Below are 16,080 nucleotides of genomic sequence, written 5' to 3' on the forward strand. Positions count from 1 at the left end.
CCCAGTCGTCTACGGAGCATATGGGATACCTGGCGACCTCCAATATTTTTCTGCCTTACCTGCACATCGCGAAGCTTTATTAAGCAACTGTAGCAGAAGTCGGTGAGGTCTACCCTGGGGCGAAGATGGTCGCTGTCGACTGGAGCGAAGCCCCGAGTAGACCTCGTGCTCGCATCTGGCTCCCGGCTTTACTAAAGAAACCGGACCAGGAACCCATCCCTCCCCACCCATAATTGGAAGATGGTAAAGAACGAGGCCACAGAAGGGCCAATGAACCAGGCAATAGTGATACTGAACAAAAAATTGCTGGCGTCAAAAGAAAGCTGCCAAAGGAGAGCTTATGTTTGGCTTCAGTTCGGTGCCCATCAAGGTGTACAAATCGGATGCAATCGCCCGGAGGAGATTCTGCTGTCGACAAGACAGTCGAGCAGGATCCCTCTCCGGAAATCGGAGCAACCGACGACGAGTTGGAGCTTGGATACGAATCGGACGCGTCGACTCTCACTCGGGGCCTTGAGGCCATGTTCAATGAGATCGCTGAAGATGACTTTGCACTGCCAGACGAAGATGACAATAACAACACGGTGGTGGGGGTAGTATCTCCAGATGTCCTTGAGACTACTGCAGATAAACATCCACAACTGTAAAGCAGCATCTGGCTGGTAGGCGAAGATGACAGTGGCAAGGTTTGAGGGCTAGGAAGTAAAAACCATAAGCTCCTTGTAGCTCAAACTGAAGGTAAAACACGTACATGCATCCTCGCGAAAAAACATCTAAGTATTTTTCTGCTCCATCATCTTTGCAATGGCGATAACAGAGCGGTAAGCATGGAGCTCCAACCAGCTCCGATACGACTACTGTCTGCATATATGGCCCATGACAGCACTGGACCACCATCAGAGGAGATCACAGGATCCCTCATCGTGGAGTGCGAGAAGCACAAGATTGGCCTTATCATAGGCTGTGACGCCAATGCCCACCACACACATCCTATGAGTGACTAGAGTGACAGGTTGGAGAGTATCTGAAGACCACTCCTTCTCTGATCACAAGTACCCAGAACCAGTTCACTTCTTAAATCAGAGGAAGGCGAACTGGGAAATCTTTGAAACAAAACTAGACCGAACTAAGCCCAGATAATTTTGCTTATCTCTGTAATCTTACAGATATTTTCACAATAGCATGCAATGACGCAGCTTGCCCCACTAGTAGGCCAGAATAAACCGCCATGGTGGACACCTCAACTAAATGTCCTTCGATAAAGTTGCAGGTATCTCTTCAACGGTGCGAAATACCAAAACAGCGATCTTAAAAGGTCGCAATACAAGTCCAGTTTGGCGGAATTCAAAAAAGCCACCAGAAAGGCTAAACGGAAAACCACCCTCACACTAATTTATCTGAAGAAAGATGATAATTCATGGTCGGTCTCCAGTGAAGAGGCACTGGACATCCTCCTTAAAACGCACTTCCCAGGCTGCTCTAAGCTGCCTTCGAGGTACAGACAAATGCATTTTGAAGAGATTTTTTCTATAAAACCTCTTCTACATAAATATAATATAAAATGGGCAATAAACAGCTTCAAGCCGTTTAAATCTCCAGGCCCTGATCAAGTAAGCCCGGCCAATTACAGAAGGCGGCCACGCAACCATAAACTGACTACATGAAATCTTCGGAAAAATTCCCAAGACTGGTTAAATCGCACCGACGCGGCTCCAGTCAAAAATAACCTTCATACCTTAAGCTGGGAAACCATCACATACCAGCACCAACGATTTTAGAACCATCAGTCTGTCATCTTTCATGTGAAAGACCCTAAAACGACTCATAAGTCTCTGCCTTACAATATCTAGCGACTCCAAGCTTAAGGAAGGGCAGATCTACAAGTACAGCCCTCCATTCCGTAGTCAATATTAAAAAAAATTATAAAAAATTCTCTTCTTTATAAAGAGTATACCTAAATATCGTTCTTAGGCATTGAAGGCGCCTTCAACAACGTCACTCCAACGGCGATAACTGGAGCTCTGGTAGACCTGAAGATTGCGACCAGTTTAGTGGGATTGATCAGTCAATTGCTCACTTGCACGTTTGTGAAATCTACACTTGGATCGTCAACTCTCTCCAGGTATGGCAGCAGAGGTACGCCACAAGGGGGCGTCCTGTCACCCCTACTATGGAAAATAGCTATAAATAGATTGCTACGGGACATGGAGGGGGACGGCTGCAAAGCTGTTGCATACGCAGATGACGTCGCGGTAACCTTCAGGGGAAAGTACCCCCAAACTCTGTGTGACCTTATGACTCGTAAACTTAAAATACTGCCATGATGGGCACATAAGTGTAGTTAGGGTGTGAACCCCAATAAAACAGAACGAATTCTTTGCCTTCTCTTGCAAGCCACCAAAAATAAACTCAACAAAGTTCAGCGCATGGCTGAACTGTACATATCTCTTCGTACCACACCTAGTGAGGCACTAGATGCTATCCTGGATATTGCATGACAGGAAAGACAATGAATAGAAAATGCAACACTCGCGGCCATAAGACTGAAAGAATCCTTAACCTGGATTGCTCGGAAAACAGGCCATGCATATATCTTAGAAGAGAATTTAAACATACCTTCGAAAACAGACTACTGCGTGCCAGTAGTACACCTAGAAACACCCTATAGTACATTCTTCCCCCCAAGGGAGGAACGGACCGATGGTACTCCCGGACTACCGGCAGTTGTGACCTTCTTCACAGATGGCTCAAAGCTAGACAACCGCGTAGGCGGAGGTGTCTACTCTGAGCAACTCAATATACAGCAAGCCTCCAGTCTTCCGGCACACTGCAGTGCTTTTCAGGATGAAGTATTTGCTGTAAAGGATGCACCAGATTACCTAAAAAGGGTCAACGTCAACCCCGGCAATGTCAACTTATATATTGATAGCCAGGCGGCAAACAAATCTATTAGCGCGATATCTTCAAATTCGATATCAGTAACAAGCTGTCGCAAATCTTTGCATGAGATGGTTAAACAGCATGTTATTAACCTGCTATGGATTCCTGGACACCAGTACATTGAAGGCAACTGCAAGGCTGATGAGTTAGCTAGGAAAGAAACTCTTTTACCACTCCTCACGGATAAGGAAGGCCTTAGGCCGATACCTACAAGCTCAATAAAGCTCAAAGAAGAAAGTATACGCAGATCAAATGTTAAATAACGAAATGCAAACTGCGCTCGCACAGCACTAATCTGATTCGCACCAGCTGCTCTGCAGTAATCCATGCTCTAACAGAGCACTGGTTAGTCAGCATTCATGCCAATTGACTACAGGTACCGTATAATGATTTCTGCAGAAACTGCAAAGAAGAGGAAGAATTTGAATCCCCGGAACACTTCTGCTTCTGCCCAGCACTTGCCAGGAAACGGTTTGGCAATCCTGGGAAGCCATTCCCTAACTAGCTCATCAGAGCAAACCAACACGAGACCGGCCAGAATATAATATATATAATATATATATATATATATAATCGCAACTGGCTGGTCAAATCTCTGACTTTTTATGTTTTTTAATACGGGCCAAACATGGCCCATGTTAAAACCTTCCGGCTGACAACCGTTCTAACCTAACGTACCCGTGCTAGTCATACGAAATGAGAGCACTTCCAAGCATGCTATTATATGAGTATACAAAACTTTTCAAGACAAATCCGGAAATAAAACTAGAAAATATTGAACAGCTGGGTTCAGGGTATATCATAGTCGAACTGACTCGACTGCTGCATTCTTACTTGTTCTTATTACTGTTATTATTCATTCGTTTTGTATTATGGTCAACGATTAATTTAAGCTAAAATTATTATAGTTTAATACACAACAAAAAACAAACTTTACCGCTAATTACTTATTTTTTGCTTGTGTAGACACAGACACAATAAAAGTATATGTATACTATTACGTCACGTCTCCCTTTGTTTGAAAATTATATCAATTTGAAGGCAGACGCAGTCCAAAACATACTTTGAGATGATTAGAACTTATATGCGTACCTGATTATTATGTAAATATATATTGTCTGGATCAGCCTGAACATCAGCAACTTGATCTAGATATTATAATCTTTTTTATATAATACTTCCATCTTTAGATGTATATTTAACGCAGTTATTGTTGTGAACCTTCTGTGGGCACCGAAAATCGACTGCATTTTGTTAAGGAAATCAAATTGTGCTTGAATTAATAAATTAGCAGCTAACACTCATACAAATGCAAGACTGGCACGTGCCACGAACTGCATCACCCTATCTATATATTAGGTCATATGATAGATTCAATAGTATTTTCAAGCGGACCAACTAAGCGAGTAAGCAGGCAGATACGGAAAGTCGGACAACACTGGGAATCGAAATAATGAACGACTTTTTTAATTAAATTCAGCTGCATTGAAAAAATCCACCGTTCATTTGACAATGTGTGGATACATATGCATGTGTGTGTGTGTGTGTGTGTGTGTGTGTGTGGGTGTGAGAGTGTGTTTTGTGTGTACGATAAGCCAGTGCCATTTTTATGCCCACAATCAGACAAAGTATTGGTAATAATGAAAACAAAAGACAAAAAAAATAAAAAATTAAAAAAAACCAATCGAAGTGAAGAGAAAATTGTCGATTGACGTATACTAAATTTTGTTTGTTTTTGTTTTCTCATTGCATATGTTTTTTTGTTGTCTGTCTTTTAGTTTTCTTTTCTTTAGATTTAATTTAAAGTTAGCACTATAATACTTGTCTCTCGGGGAGAAAGAATGAGATGGGCTATGGCGTTGGCATTGGTGATGTCGATGTCGATGTCGATCACAGTTCAGTTCCAAGTTGAAGATGCAGTTTTATTTGCTTCAATTAGCTCTCTAGCCTAGTAACCATAGAAGAAAGCCTCGTACGAGAATGTTCGCGTCAAATTACAGTCCAACAATATCGATGCCTTGTGTTTGCCAATGCCGCCATCTATGAAATAGGCGTTCGCATCATCGGCCGATGCGTCCACATAGATCTCAATGCTGGTCAAGGTGATGCTGATCCCGCTGGATGATGGATAACGCATCTGCACCTCAACATCAACGGCAGTGGTGAAGCTCTCGTCATCATAGTTATTGACCAACAGCTTATCGCCTAGCATGAGCGAGAACAAGCGGAGAGCGAGTAATCCAATTAGCAAGCCATAGACGTATCGAACATCAATGTTTCCATATATAAATATATATAGATTGTTCCTTACCCGTAATACGCTCCCCGGCACTGAATACAATGTTGCCCTTGGCATGCTTAACTTTCTTCAGGGGGACCAATTGCACGCTCGGATTAAGTGTCGTAAAGCGAGTCTCATTGGTCACTGTCTGAATGGGCGAGTAGTCCAAATCGCTGGAGCGCTGCTGCTGCTGCTGCGACGGCAACTGCGACTGGGAAGGTGCAGCGAGTGCGCAAGCGCTTAGCACAAATAACACGAGGCACACTTGCAACATTTGCGAGCGTAATAAAAACCAAAAAAAAAATAAAAATTGTTTTCAATTAAAGTAACAATTGTCAATTAAGGTAAGATCGGCTTGTGGGTTCCGCGCCCTGTGCAATCTATTTGGCGACTGTTTTGTGCATTGTCTGGCACTTTCGATGGCTTTTATACCGCACGCTCTCTTATCGGCGGTCAGCGTTAGATAAGGCAACGCGACAACTGAACGATAAGCCGCAAAACCTTATAGTATTGCCCATGGTTTTATTTTTTTTTTATTTTTTTTTTTTTAAGCACTAATTCGCCATAATTCGCTCAGTGTCTATTAATAGGCCACTTGAAGCAATAATTTTAGACATTCCCTAACACCAAACATATTTGGCCAATTCATTTCCTCCAAAAATAACCAAGCGATTGATTGGCAACACATAAACACCAACAAGCAAATTGAAAATTGTGTTTGTTTTCACTTGATCAGGAGACATATGACAGCTGAACTCTTTCCAATATTTTTATATTTATGTAGTTAATTTATGCAGCACTTGAGACTGGCTTTTACTTCCGTCTCCTTGTTGGCCACTTCAAATTGTTTGCTCAACTTTGGACGTAGGTAGCTGACACTGATTTCCTTATCGTCGACATAACTAAGTACAAATATAAACAGTAGCCAACTTACATACATATTTTTGCAGTATATGTATTTATCATATTGTAGCAGCAAATTTAATGCCCAATTGCCATTCTATAATTCTCAATACCTCTCATTAATTTACATACACACGTGAGTTTCTTAGTTTTATTATTCATCATTTGAATCAATGAATTAACATTGGCTTAGCAATTTGGGGATCTGATTGGGATATTCAAGAAACTCCCAAGTCTTAAACGAAATGTAACATGAAATGTATTATAAATTTATTGTAAAAAATAAGTGCATATTATTATTTGAATATGCGATAATAAAGCATTATTTCCAGATACAATACGATGGATCACGACTTGAAATGATAAAAATAATAACTAATTTTACATTATATTCAAAGGTATAACATATTTAAAACTATTTTTGCTGTGCTTTATGTTTTCAGATATAAACAAGATATGACAATCTGTTATAAGCGACTTGAAGAGTCCTTCTGAACGGTAACAAAAATATTGGGTATAGGAAAAAAATTTGAATTCTTATGATTCCCTTCCCTTCCCTTAAGTATCTACAAAAGGGAATGCCATATTGTTTTTTCAAACTGTAGTCTATTCATGAATCAAAATGAATCAAAATACCACAAGTATTTAAAAAAAATTATATTCAAAGCGATATCAAATAATTGTAGTATTTTAATCAAATTAATGGACGGGATAAAGTCATAATTTTAAAGTTCAAGTTTTCAGTTGTGGTTGTTACTTAGTGAGGAATGTTATCGTCACTCCCCATAAAAAATTATAAACAAATATTGCCGGGCACCGTTAAAGGGGTATGATTCGCAGGGAGTTTGTTCTCGGCGCGTGTTGTTAGAATTTGTTTTGCAATCTTAACCTTGATATACATAATTGCGCACAAAAGCAAACAATCTAATAAATGGGAATTTCGAGAAAACTGAAATGGCTGTCAATCGGCTTTTTGACTTGACTCAGCGATATCATTTCTTATACACCATGCACATTAAATGGGGTAGTAAAGTGCTATCGTCAACTGAAGCCATAAAAAAAAAATATATATATATATATATGGATCAGCATCGCCAAAGTCAAAGTACGTCAACGGGGACCACAGCAAATCAATCACATTTATATTTAACCACAAATATTAAGATAAGCAGGAGGTAAGCCTTCTGCACTAGAACCTGCTACAGGGTATCTCAATGCTGAAAACTGCTATTTGACTTGTTATCATCTTTTGGTACTTGCAAAATAAAGCGTTTTATGGTTGACAATCTGACACATTATGTTCAAATGTTTCACACCAAGCAGCGCTCACAAGTACTTATTACGACACTCAAATAAATACTGTAACTTGACTCATCTGACGATATCGCTACCGAGTTCACTTTAAGTCTACTTGAATGCAGAACGAGGCTGCCGATTTTTTAAAAAGTAGATTTCAATTGAATACAATAGTATAGTTAAATGGTATAGTTTCTCTAGGCAACAATTTAATTGCACCACCACTAAGGAAAAAAAGAAACAAAAGCATTTCCTTGATCTTGGCCCTACTAACCTCAAAAGTTAGACATCGCGTGAGTTGATTCAAAAAAGTTCCATTGTTGCTTGTTGTTTGCTTTGATAATGTGATGACGATTGAATGAACCCATTCGAAATATCCCGACGTCAGATGGGCAGCCAACCGATCGCCGATGGCTGTCCATCGTGCAAAAGCTTAACGCTTATTTACGAGATGGTCGAGCTTTTTCGAGTGGGAAGCGCGTGAGCGCCATTGATTTATGTGTCTGCCAGTGGACGTGTCTAGCGCAGCAGATTTACAAAGACCATACATACACCTTCTCCCAACCGTACCCACCCCACCCCTTTCACCATTCCAAAGACATACAGACAAACGAGTGTTGACTGCGCGTACAATATATATAGATAGTGTATTTCATTTTATAAGTATCATACGATTATTTGTACACTGATTTCTTAATAGGTAAAAGTGGGGAAGGGCAAGGTAAAAGTATGGTGGTGAAAGTGTCCTTGGACTTAATCGGAGCCGAAGTACTGCGCCTGATAGCCAAAACTATTGGTTTGCTTAGCCTCCACCACAATGGAAATGAAACGCTGGCCAATGCCACCGGCGACGACATAAGCATTGCCCTCGCTGTTATCCTGTGTGCAAATAAGCTCCACAAACGTCACAATTGAGCCGGCGCCGGACTCTGGATACGTTAGCTGCACGCTCACATCCTTCTGAGCCGGATAGCTGAAAACATCGGCGCCCTGAGCTACCAATCTGTCGCCTGAAAGTAGACCATAGGTGTACGATTGTTAGCGAGATGTTGCATAATTTCAAAGACTATCGGAACTATTGGACATCAACTATCGCTTACCGGAGACACGAGCGCCGAGCGTATATCGCACAGATTGTCCGCTCATACGACCAGCCGGCTGCTTCTGCAGGCGCTGCAATTTGAGGCCCGGATGTTCAGCAGCGAAATCGCGCACATTCTTCACCACAACAATTTGGCGTTGTACATCGCCGTTGCGGGCCACGCCCGCCAAGCTGTCGGCCACCAGGCAGCCAAATATGGCAACCAAAAGACACAGACTCAATTTGCACATGTTGTTTAATAAAAACAAAACAAAAAAAAAGCAACTCTATCGAACTTGAAACTTGTGTGAGTGTGTATTCCAACTGCTGCGAATGATTATCGCTGAATGAGCTCTAGCATGGCAAACTGCCTATTATTTATAGTAAAGCCAACTAAATGGAAGCCGTTGATTTGATTGACTCTTGCTGCACTCCACACGCCTCAGACGGGTTCCGGTTGCCGCTGAAGCTACCACGGCTCTTATCACCTCAATTGACAATTGCCAACCGACAACGTTTAATCCAACAACAGGAAAATGATTCATTGGGAGTGCAACGTTTTCTAAATGCTCTTAAAGAATTGCAAATTCAATTCTTCTAGAACGAAGACAGCATAACAAAATTTGTTATCCAATATTTGGAATTAAAACTATTTTAAAAATAATATTGTTTTCATGATTGTTTGGTGACTCCAGGTAAATTGTCATATTCCACGTCTGAAGACATACCGCGGCGGGATTCAAAATAAATCAAAGTATAACAAAAAATTTAAATAAAAAAACTTACTCCAGGAGCTGGACACAGCGAAGAACATTCTTAAATTATAATAACAATAATTAAACAATAAACAAAGCAATATTGTCATATTACATTTTTTTCAAGATTATGCTATATATTGCAATATATTAAGTGTTATACATTAACTATTATACATAGTTATATTTGTAATTGAGATATTGCTTGAGTTACTCCCAAAACTCCAGCAGACCAAAAAAAAACATTATGAAATTACCTGCCAGATCTGATGAACTTATTTTCTAGTTTATTGGACCTAAATATAAAACATCTCTTTGGTATTTTTATTGATCGTTTCACAGAAGACCCGAATTTAAAAATCAGCTAATTGAAGCTTATTTTCTTAACTAAAAACATTTAGATTTATTTGACCCCGAAAACCGTATGAACCTGTCCTAATCTAACGTAAGCTATACAAATCCAATTCCACATTTTTATGTACAACAGAAATGCCTATAAGTCTAAATCAACAATATAGATGACCAGCACAATTATATAGGAAAAATATAAAAGTCAACGTTTAGATTATCTATAGACCCCTGAGATGACCCCGTACCACAAAACAAAACAGCATACATTTTTAACAGAAATCAACGTTATATACAAAACTCATGACCGTGGAGGAGGACTCTTTCAAAAATGTAGCATAACAAAGCTGATAAGGATGGCTCCCGGCCCAGGCCACTTCAGTCAATTAAACTGAACAATTTGGTGATATTGCGTTCCGCTCCGCGCTGATCACGGGGCCAACAGACTAATGCTGGAGATGTCCATGTATACGTATGTAAGGGCTGGCTGACTGATAAGCTCGGAAACATGAACACAAATAAACAGCACCTGACAATTTGACAATTAGTAGCACGGTTACTTTCTAATTAGTGATAGAATTGGCATGCATCAAAGCTGCCTAATACACAGAGTCATACCAAACTGCTCCCAGTTCTATATTCAGGCATTTCACAGAACCCTATCGAAAAGACGAAGCGCAACCCATGAGGACTTTCCTGGAATTGGACAACTTCGAGTGGCGTCATCGCCACTCATAAGTAATCAAAACAAATTGGGCAATCGCCAAAGATAACACCAGTTTATTAATAATGAATAAAGCAATTCTGAATCATACGACTAAAAAAATAAAATACTTCAGATTTGTTTGCAGTTCGAGAAAGCTTTGTAATGCCTACTGCACATTGGAAATAAGTTTGAATGTTATAGAGAAATTGAATAATGACCAATAGTATTCTTAATAATTTGTATAGTTTTTATTTATAACCCTAGTTGAACATATTATCCAAAGTGTTGGATTCATTTTGGAAAACTTGTAAGCATCGTTATTTAATTTGAATGTAATCTGTTCCCCATTGTTAAGAGACAAAGTTCAGATTCTCTATATATATTATATACCACATCAAATTCACACAGGTTCTGACATTTCATATTCCCCTTATATAATCATTATCAGCATCAGCAACAAATTCCGATTTTTTCGAATTGGAAAAACTAAAGATAATGTTTTCATCGATGTCATATAAGAAATAGAATTTGGCTTTTGATTTGCTTATGCTTAACCGACTTAAATACAGAATACAGAATATACATATACAGTTGCAACACTTTGTGTTTAAAAAACTTGTTTATTACTATTCATTATTCAGACTTAGAACTCTAGAGTTACATTTGAATGTAAATGTTAATATATGTGTTTAGCCTAGGTATTATATATTGTATATATGCATGTACACATCTACATGAATGTATAATCAAAAAAAGTACATTTAAAACACACAGCGACTGCGACAATGCTCGTGTTGCAAATTGGGTTTATTTTTGGGTTTTGTTTTTTTTTGTTATTTTTCTTAATACCACACAATAAGCGTTTGCAATTAATGAAATTAACAAAATCAATAGGAAAACAAGAAAAAATAGTCACAAATTGGCAATGATCATATATATAGTATATAGTTGAGCTTTAGTCGCTTATGGAATGTAGCAGCAACAACAAACTTAGATGACAAACAAAGGCATATAATAAATATATAGATAGATAAATAGATAGACACGCGTATTACGTAGAGTTATAGTATGCATACATATGTACTACAACATTTAAAAATAATTTTCTGATATTCATGAATATGTCCTGGCAAGTCTATGTAGAACGAACTGGCGCCAATTGTATTATATATTATATATGTCGTATATATTGCACACGATTCGCACTCTTACTCGCTCGCACACAAGCTAAAAGAACACTTTCCCCTCACTCGCTATTGCTATCTTGCTCACGATCAGGCGAACGCTGACGCTCTCGCTCACTCGCACGCCCTACGCACAGCAAAAAAAATATACACACATACGTATTACAGATGCGGGTACAATCTGGGCAATCGGTTAAGATAATTGTTGTCATATATTATCTCCTGGATCTAGAATACGTACTTAATCAATTACATAATATCTGGAATGAGATTTTCTGGCCGTCAATAATTTTGATAGCAGACAGATAACGGATAGCTTTGCTTTTCTACACAGTATTTAACAGTTGCCAAAAAAGATGTAAATAAAATGATGGGATTGCTTTGATTGAATTGAGGGCTGCTCGTATTGATAAACATACTAATATCAGTGGTATGCGATTTGTTTATGTGCTCACCGAATTGCCACAGAGCCCATTTCCCGTATATTATAAAATATACCTGTGCTTGTCGGATCTGTCTGCCTGTCTGTCTTCTAAGTGTACGTTATAAAACCAACAACAATTCCATTTGTTTACATTTCCACTAAATTCCTTTTGTCTACAACATCCCCCCTCCCTCCTGACCATCAAGTCCCCCTTGTCGACACGGTGCACATCCGATTGAAACCCTTTGTATATATTGCTTTAATGCCTGACTGGATTCCCTTAGCCCTACCAGTGCGGACGTATCTCCTTGAAGAGCCACTTCTGATATCCATCGTTGACATCACACTGGCCCAGCGATAGTTGCTGACCCGCTGGATGCAGGGCCATGCACTTTTTGTGCACACGATGCAGGAGATGTTTGGTGTGCTCATTGTAGCTCCAGGGTCCATCGACGGTGCCCAGACGGCAGACGGCCAGCTTGATGCCCTGACGATCTGCCTCCACGCACCGCTCACCAACGCCCAGCTGCCCGACGGCATTCAGACGCACAAGCTGATTATTGCCACCGCCATGGCAATAGGAGAGACCCATTATTGCCGGCGGCTGATGACCCATGGAGTCGAGACAGCCATCTGAAGCCACTGAACGCAGTTCGCCCCAGTGCAGATTGGCCGGCAGAGCGGGAAATTTGTCAACAACATCATAGGCAATGTTGTCCATAAACCACTGGAATGATTTACAATTGAGACGCTTCTTTAGCGCCAGCTGTTCGCTAATATCGCCCATGTCCAAATAACGAGCCAACGGCTCTCGCGTATAGAAGAACTCCTTGTGCGTGTCATCAAACCAGGTCTCAATCACGCGTTTGTAGTTGATAGTTATGAGTGGGCCTTTCTTCTTGCTGGCCAGCTTGCCGAAATTGTAGGGCATAAAACCGCGGTAGACATGACCGACTCGGGAGCAGGGCACCCATTCGATGCTGCCGCCGCATTGCCAGATCTTAAAGCTTAGCTCGAAGTTCTCACCGCCCCACACTAGCAAGCCGGGATCGTAGGCGCCCAACTCAAGGAAGTATTCGCGATTAATTGCAAATAAGCCGCCTGCATGCGTCGGGCTGCGATACGGTTCCGAGTTGTGGGCGCGACGACGCTGCTCCCGACGCGGCACCTCGTTCTCCTTGTACAGCATGCCCCACTCGAAGATGCCGCGGAAGTGATTATCGCTGCCATAGACCGGCCGATATTCGAAGGTCTTGTGATCAATTCCATCGATAATGGGCACCGTCATTACAGTGCGATCCCGATAAATAGGCGCCAGCAGCGGTGGCAACCAATTCAAATTCACCTCACAGTGCGCATCCAAAAATACAATCACCTCACCTGCAAGACAGTATGAATGTGAGCAATGATGCTTAAAGGAACCAAAAGTACACATAAAGCCTATAGTCTTAAGTGACGGCTATCTCCATAAAGGGCTGGATTATACACAAAGCAACAGCTGCGAACCTGATTTATCTATGTTTATTCCCAGAACTATTAATGCAATCCTTTACATGATGATATTGGGTAATTTTCAAATTAAATACACATTTTACTGGATTTACAGATTCTGTGCTAATATTTGACACAAATTTATATAATATAAATATATACAAAAAACTAGCCGATATTAATTAAGGTTACTCAAACCCTCTTCGTAGCTGATACCAACAAATTATTAAAATCTAAATATATATTTCGAATCAGCTGTGAATTGCACGCACATTTAGTTTGAGGAGGCTTCATCCTGATCTAATTACTACCATGTCATACTAAATATTAACTGGGTTTATTTTGCAACTTACACTTGGATTAAAGTGGTTAGAAAGAGAGTTCAAAGCGAAAAACTTTTGTGATTCTAAATCGTTTCTGAAGCCTATTTCAAACCCTATTCGAACTAGTTCACAAACAGGAAATATTTCTAAATATATATGAGTGTCATTCCCAGTCCTGTTGACTATGTTGATGTTGACCACTCACCTGTGGCCTCCATGGCGCCGCGGGAGCGTGTTCGTATGAGGCCCTCGCGCTCCTTGTTGCGTATTATTTTGACGAGTCCATTGAACTGCTGAACATAGTCATCCAGCTTGCTGCGCAGATTCTCCTTGTCGGAGAAGTCATCGACAAGAATGATCTCATGGAGCATGTGCTTTGGTGAACGATCGATGACCGAGTGAACGGTGCGCATTAGCACTGAGAAGCCCTCGTTGTGGAACACAATGATCACACTTGTTGGCGGCAAATCGTATGGATAGTCCCAGTGTTTGCATTCCTCGAGACGCGTTTCGCGCACCGAACGATGCATCGATATATCATCGGAGCAGGCAATATTCATGCCGTACTCCATCTCGGAGGCATCCGCCACGTTCTTCTTTTCCGGTGGCAACGTATACGCGTCCCCATTCTCGCCGGGACCAGTACGTGGCTTCAAATCTTTCGGCTCAAAGTTGCCCAGACCTACAAATACAGACAAAATAAATGCAAACAATTCTCTGGTCAACATACATATATGAAACGAACGTGTTTAGAAATGCTAATGCAAATGTTTACTTAAGTGTCACACAGCGAGACATATGACTGCCTGCAAATATGTATTCAGTATGGCATCAGCGAGCACGCAAATGCACATAATAGTTTTCTTAACCCGAATGAAGAAACTGGTTTCAAAATCCCTTATAATAATGATATTCAAATCGTTTTTAGTCAAGAGAGCCACTGGAAAGTCCACTTACTCAATTTTTACTATAAACATTTCAAGAGAGAAAACTTGCCTGGAAAGAGATTCTCTTGATGATTTATAACAAGCATATTTTTAAGGAGGCGAATCTATATATCTATATCTAAAAGTATATAAAAGAGTTTGCCTAAAAGCAACATCTTTTTTTTAACGTTGCTGGAATTTTAGAATATTACTGCAGAGGAACAAAATTGAATTTGCGAAAGATAGATAATCTTGCCGATGGTCTTTCAGAGGGAGAAAGAATATTGAAACGCTTCGCTTATACATATATGCATACATGCAACATATGCGCATCGATGCAACTAACTAAACACATACATACCCTCGACTAGCTTGGGCACCTCACGTGGCCTATTCTCGAGGCGCTGATGGTTGAATTTGGGGCCGCCAAAGCGCTGGTGATACGCCTCTTGGACGCGCTTGTGATGATCGCTCCAGTTGGCCAGCAGATAGAGCAGCGGCAAGATGACCAGCAGACAGAGCGCTAAACGGCAAATGCGTCCGCTGCGTATGTTGCTCACACGCATTTCGCGACACTTGATTGCTATTGTGTTTTTTTCACTACTGACTCAGCTTCAGATTCAGATGTTCTACAAAATTGACTCCGATTTCAAATGCGATGCCGTTTGGTGTTGACGTGTCTTCGACGACGAAGCCAAGACGTCGACGTCGACGGCAACACAATGTTAAGCAAAGCAAAAGCTAGCAAATGCCGCACATCAATTATCAAAAACAAGAATTTTTGATGTTTTTTTAATTAAATTTGATTTTGTGTCTGCTCTGGATGTGATGGCCGCTGTCAATGTGTGTAAGTGCGTGAGTGAATCTGAAAGTATGTTACTATTAATATAAATTCGAAGGTGTGATATTGTGTTAGTGTGTGCGCTTGTGTGTGCGTGTCTGCGTTAGTGTTAACAAGAACCAGGTGAGCACCGCCGCTGCGAATGCTATGATCAAAAGACAATCGCCGATAATGATAAATGAACGTAGCGGCTTAACACTTTTTTTTTTTTAAATACCAATTCAGAGCAATTACAGTTCAATGCAAATTGAGTCAACGCTGCTCACACAAATTGCAAACACAGAAGAAGCAGGGCGCGCGTCGTTTGCAGTTGCAATTCACAAATGCGGCAATAAACGCAATGCAAACGTAAACAAAAAAATTGGCTGTATGTGGGGACTGCCACGCGTTTGACGTTTTCTAGCACATCAGGTGGCTTCGCTTGCACCACAACGCCAACTAGCGGCAACGGCAGTCAATGTCGTCTGCTATCGATAAACGACTGTAAAAATATACTAAACATGAACTTTACGAAAATACCATAACGACACTTTATTTGGTGCGTTACGTTGCTTCTGGTAGTACGTTGCGTACTGGCATTA

At 40.6% G+C, this 16,080-nt stretch overlaps 3 protein-coding genes across 5 annotated transcripts; all 3 read right to left on the minus strand.

Moving 5' to 3' along the window:
- Positions 1-4,841: 4,841 nt before the first annotated feature.
- On the minus strand, positions 4,842-5,622 carry LOC6564731. Its single transcript, XM_001990933.3, has 2 exons — positions 5,252-5,622; positions 4,842-5,145 (listed from the first exon to the last, which is right to left on the minus strand). Exons 1-2 carry the CDS (start codon positions 5,493-5,495, stop codon positions 4,889-4,891), a joined length of 501 nt encoding a protein of 166 aa, XP_001990969.1. The 5' UTR covers positions 5,496-5,622; the 3' UTR covers positions 4,842-4,888.
- Positions 5,623-8,042: 2,420 nt separating this feature from the next.
- Positions 8,043-8,955, minus strand: LOC6564732. The gene is made up of 2 exons (XM_001990934.3): positions 8,521-8,955; positions 8,043-8,430 (listed from the first exon to the last, which is right to left on the minus strand). The coding sequence occupies exons 1-2, from the start codon at positions 8,750-8,752 to the stop codon at positions 8,174-8,176; spliced, it is 489 nt and encodes a 162-aa protein (XP_001990970.1). The 5' UTR covers positions 8,753-8,955; the 3' UTR covers positions 8,043-8,173.
- A 1,941-nt stretch (positions 8,956-10,896) lies between these two features.
- On the minus strand, positions 10,897-15,872 carry LOC6564733 (N-acetylgalactosaminyltransferase 7). Of its 3 annotated transcripts, none has more exons than XM_032738045.1 (4): positions 15,766-15,872; positions 15,020-15,523; positions 13,938-14,414; positions 10,897-13,298 (listed from the first exon to the last, which is right to left on the minus strand). In XM_032738045.1, exons 2-4 carry the CDS (start codon positions 15,222-15,224, stop codon positions 12,205-12,207), a joined length of 1,776 nt encoding a protein of 591 aa, XP_032593936.1. In that variant the 5' UTR covers positions 15,225-15,523; positions 15,766-15,872; the 3' UTR covers positions 10,897-12,204. The 3 variants fall into 3 exon arrangements, with proteins under 3 accessions (XP_032593936.1, XP_001990971.1, XP_032593935.1); XM_001990935.2 differs by having other exon boundaries at positions 15,734-15,872; XM_032738044.1 differs by having other exon boundaries at positions 15,717-15,872.
- Positions 15,873-16,080: the final 208 nt, after the last annotated feature.

The sequence above is a fragment of the Drosophila grimshawi genome, unplaced genomic scaffold (genome assembly GCF_018153295.1).
Source record: "Drosophila grimshawi isolate 15287-2541.00 unplaced genomic scaffold, ASM1815329v1 contig_1006, whole genome shotgun sequence".
NCBI lineage: Eukaryota > Metazoa > Arthropoda > Insecta > Diptera > Drosophilidae > Drosophila > Drosophila grimshawi.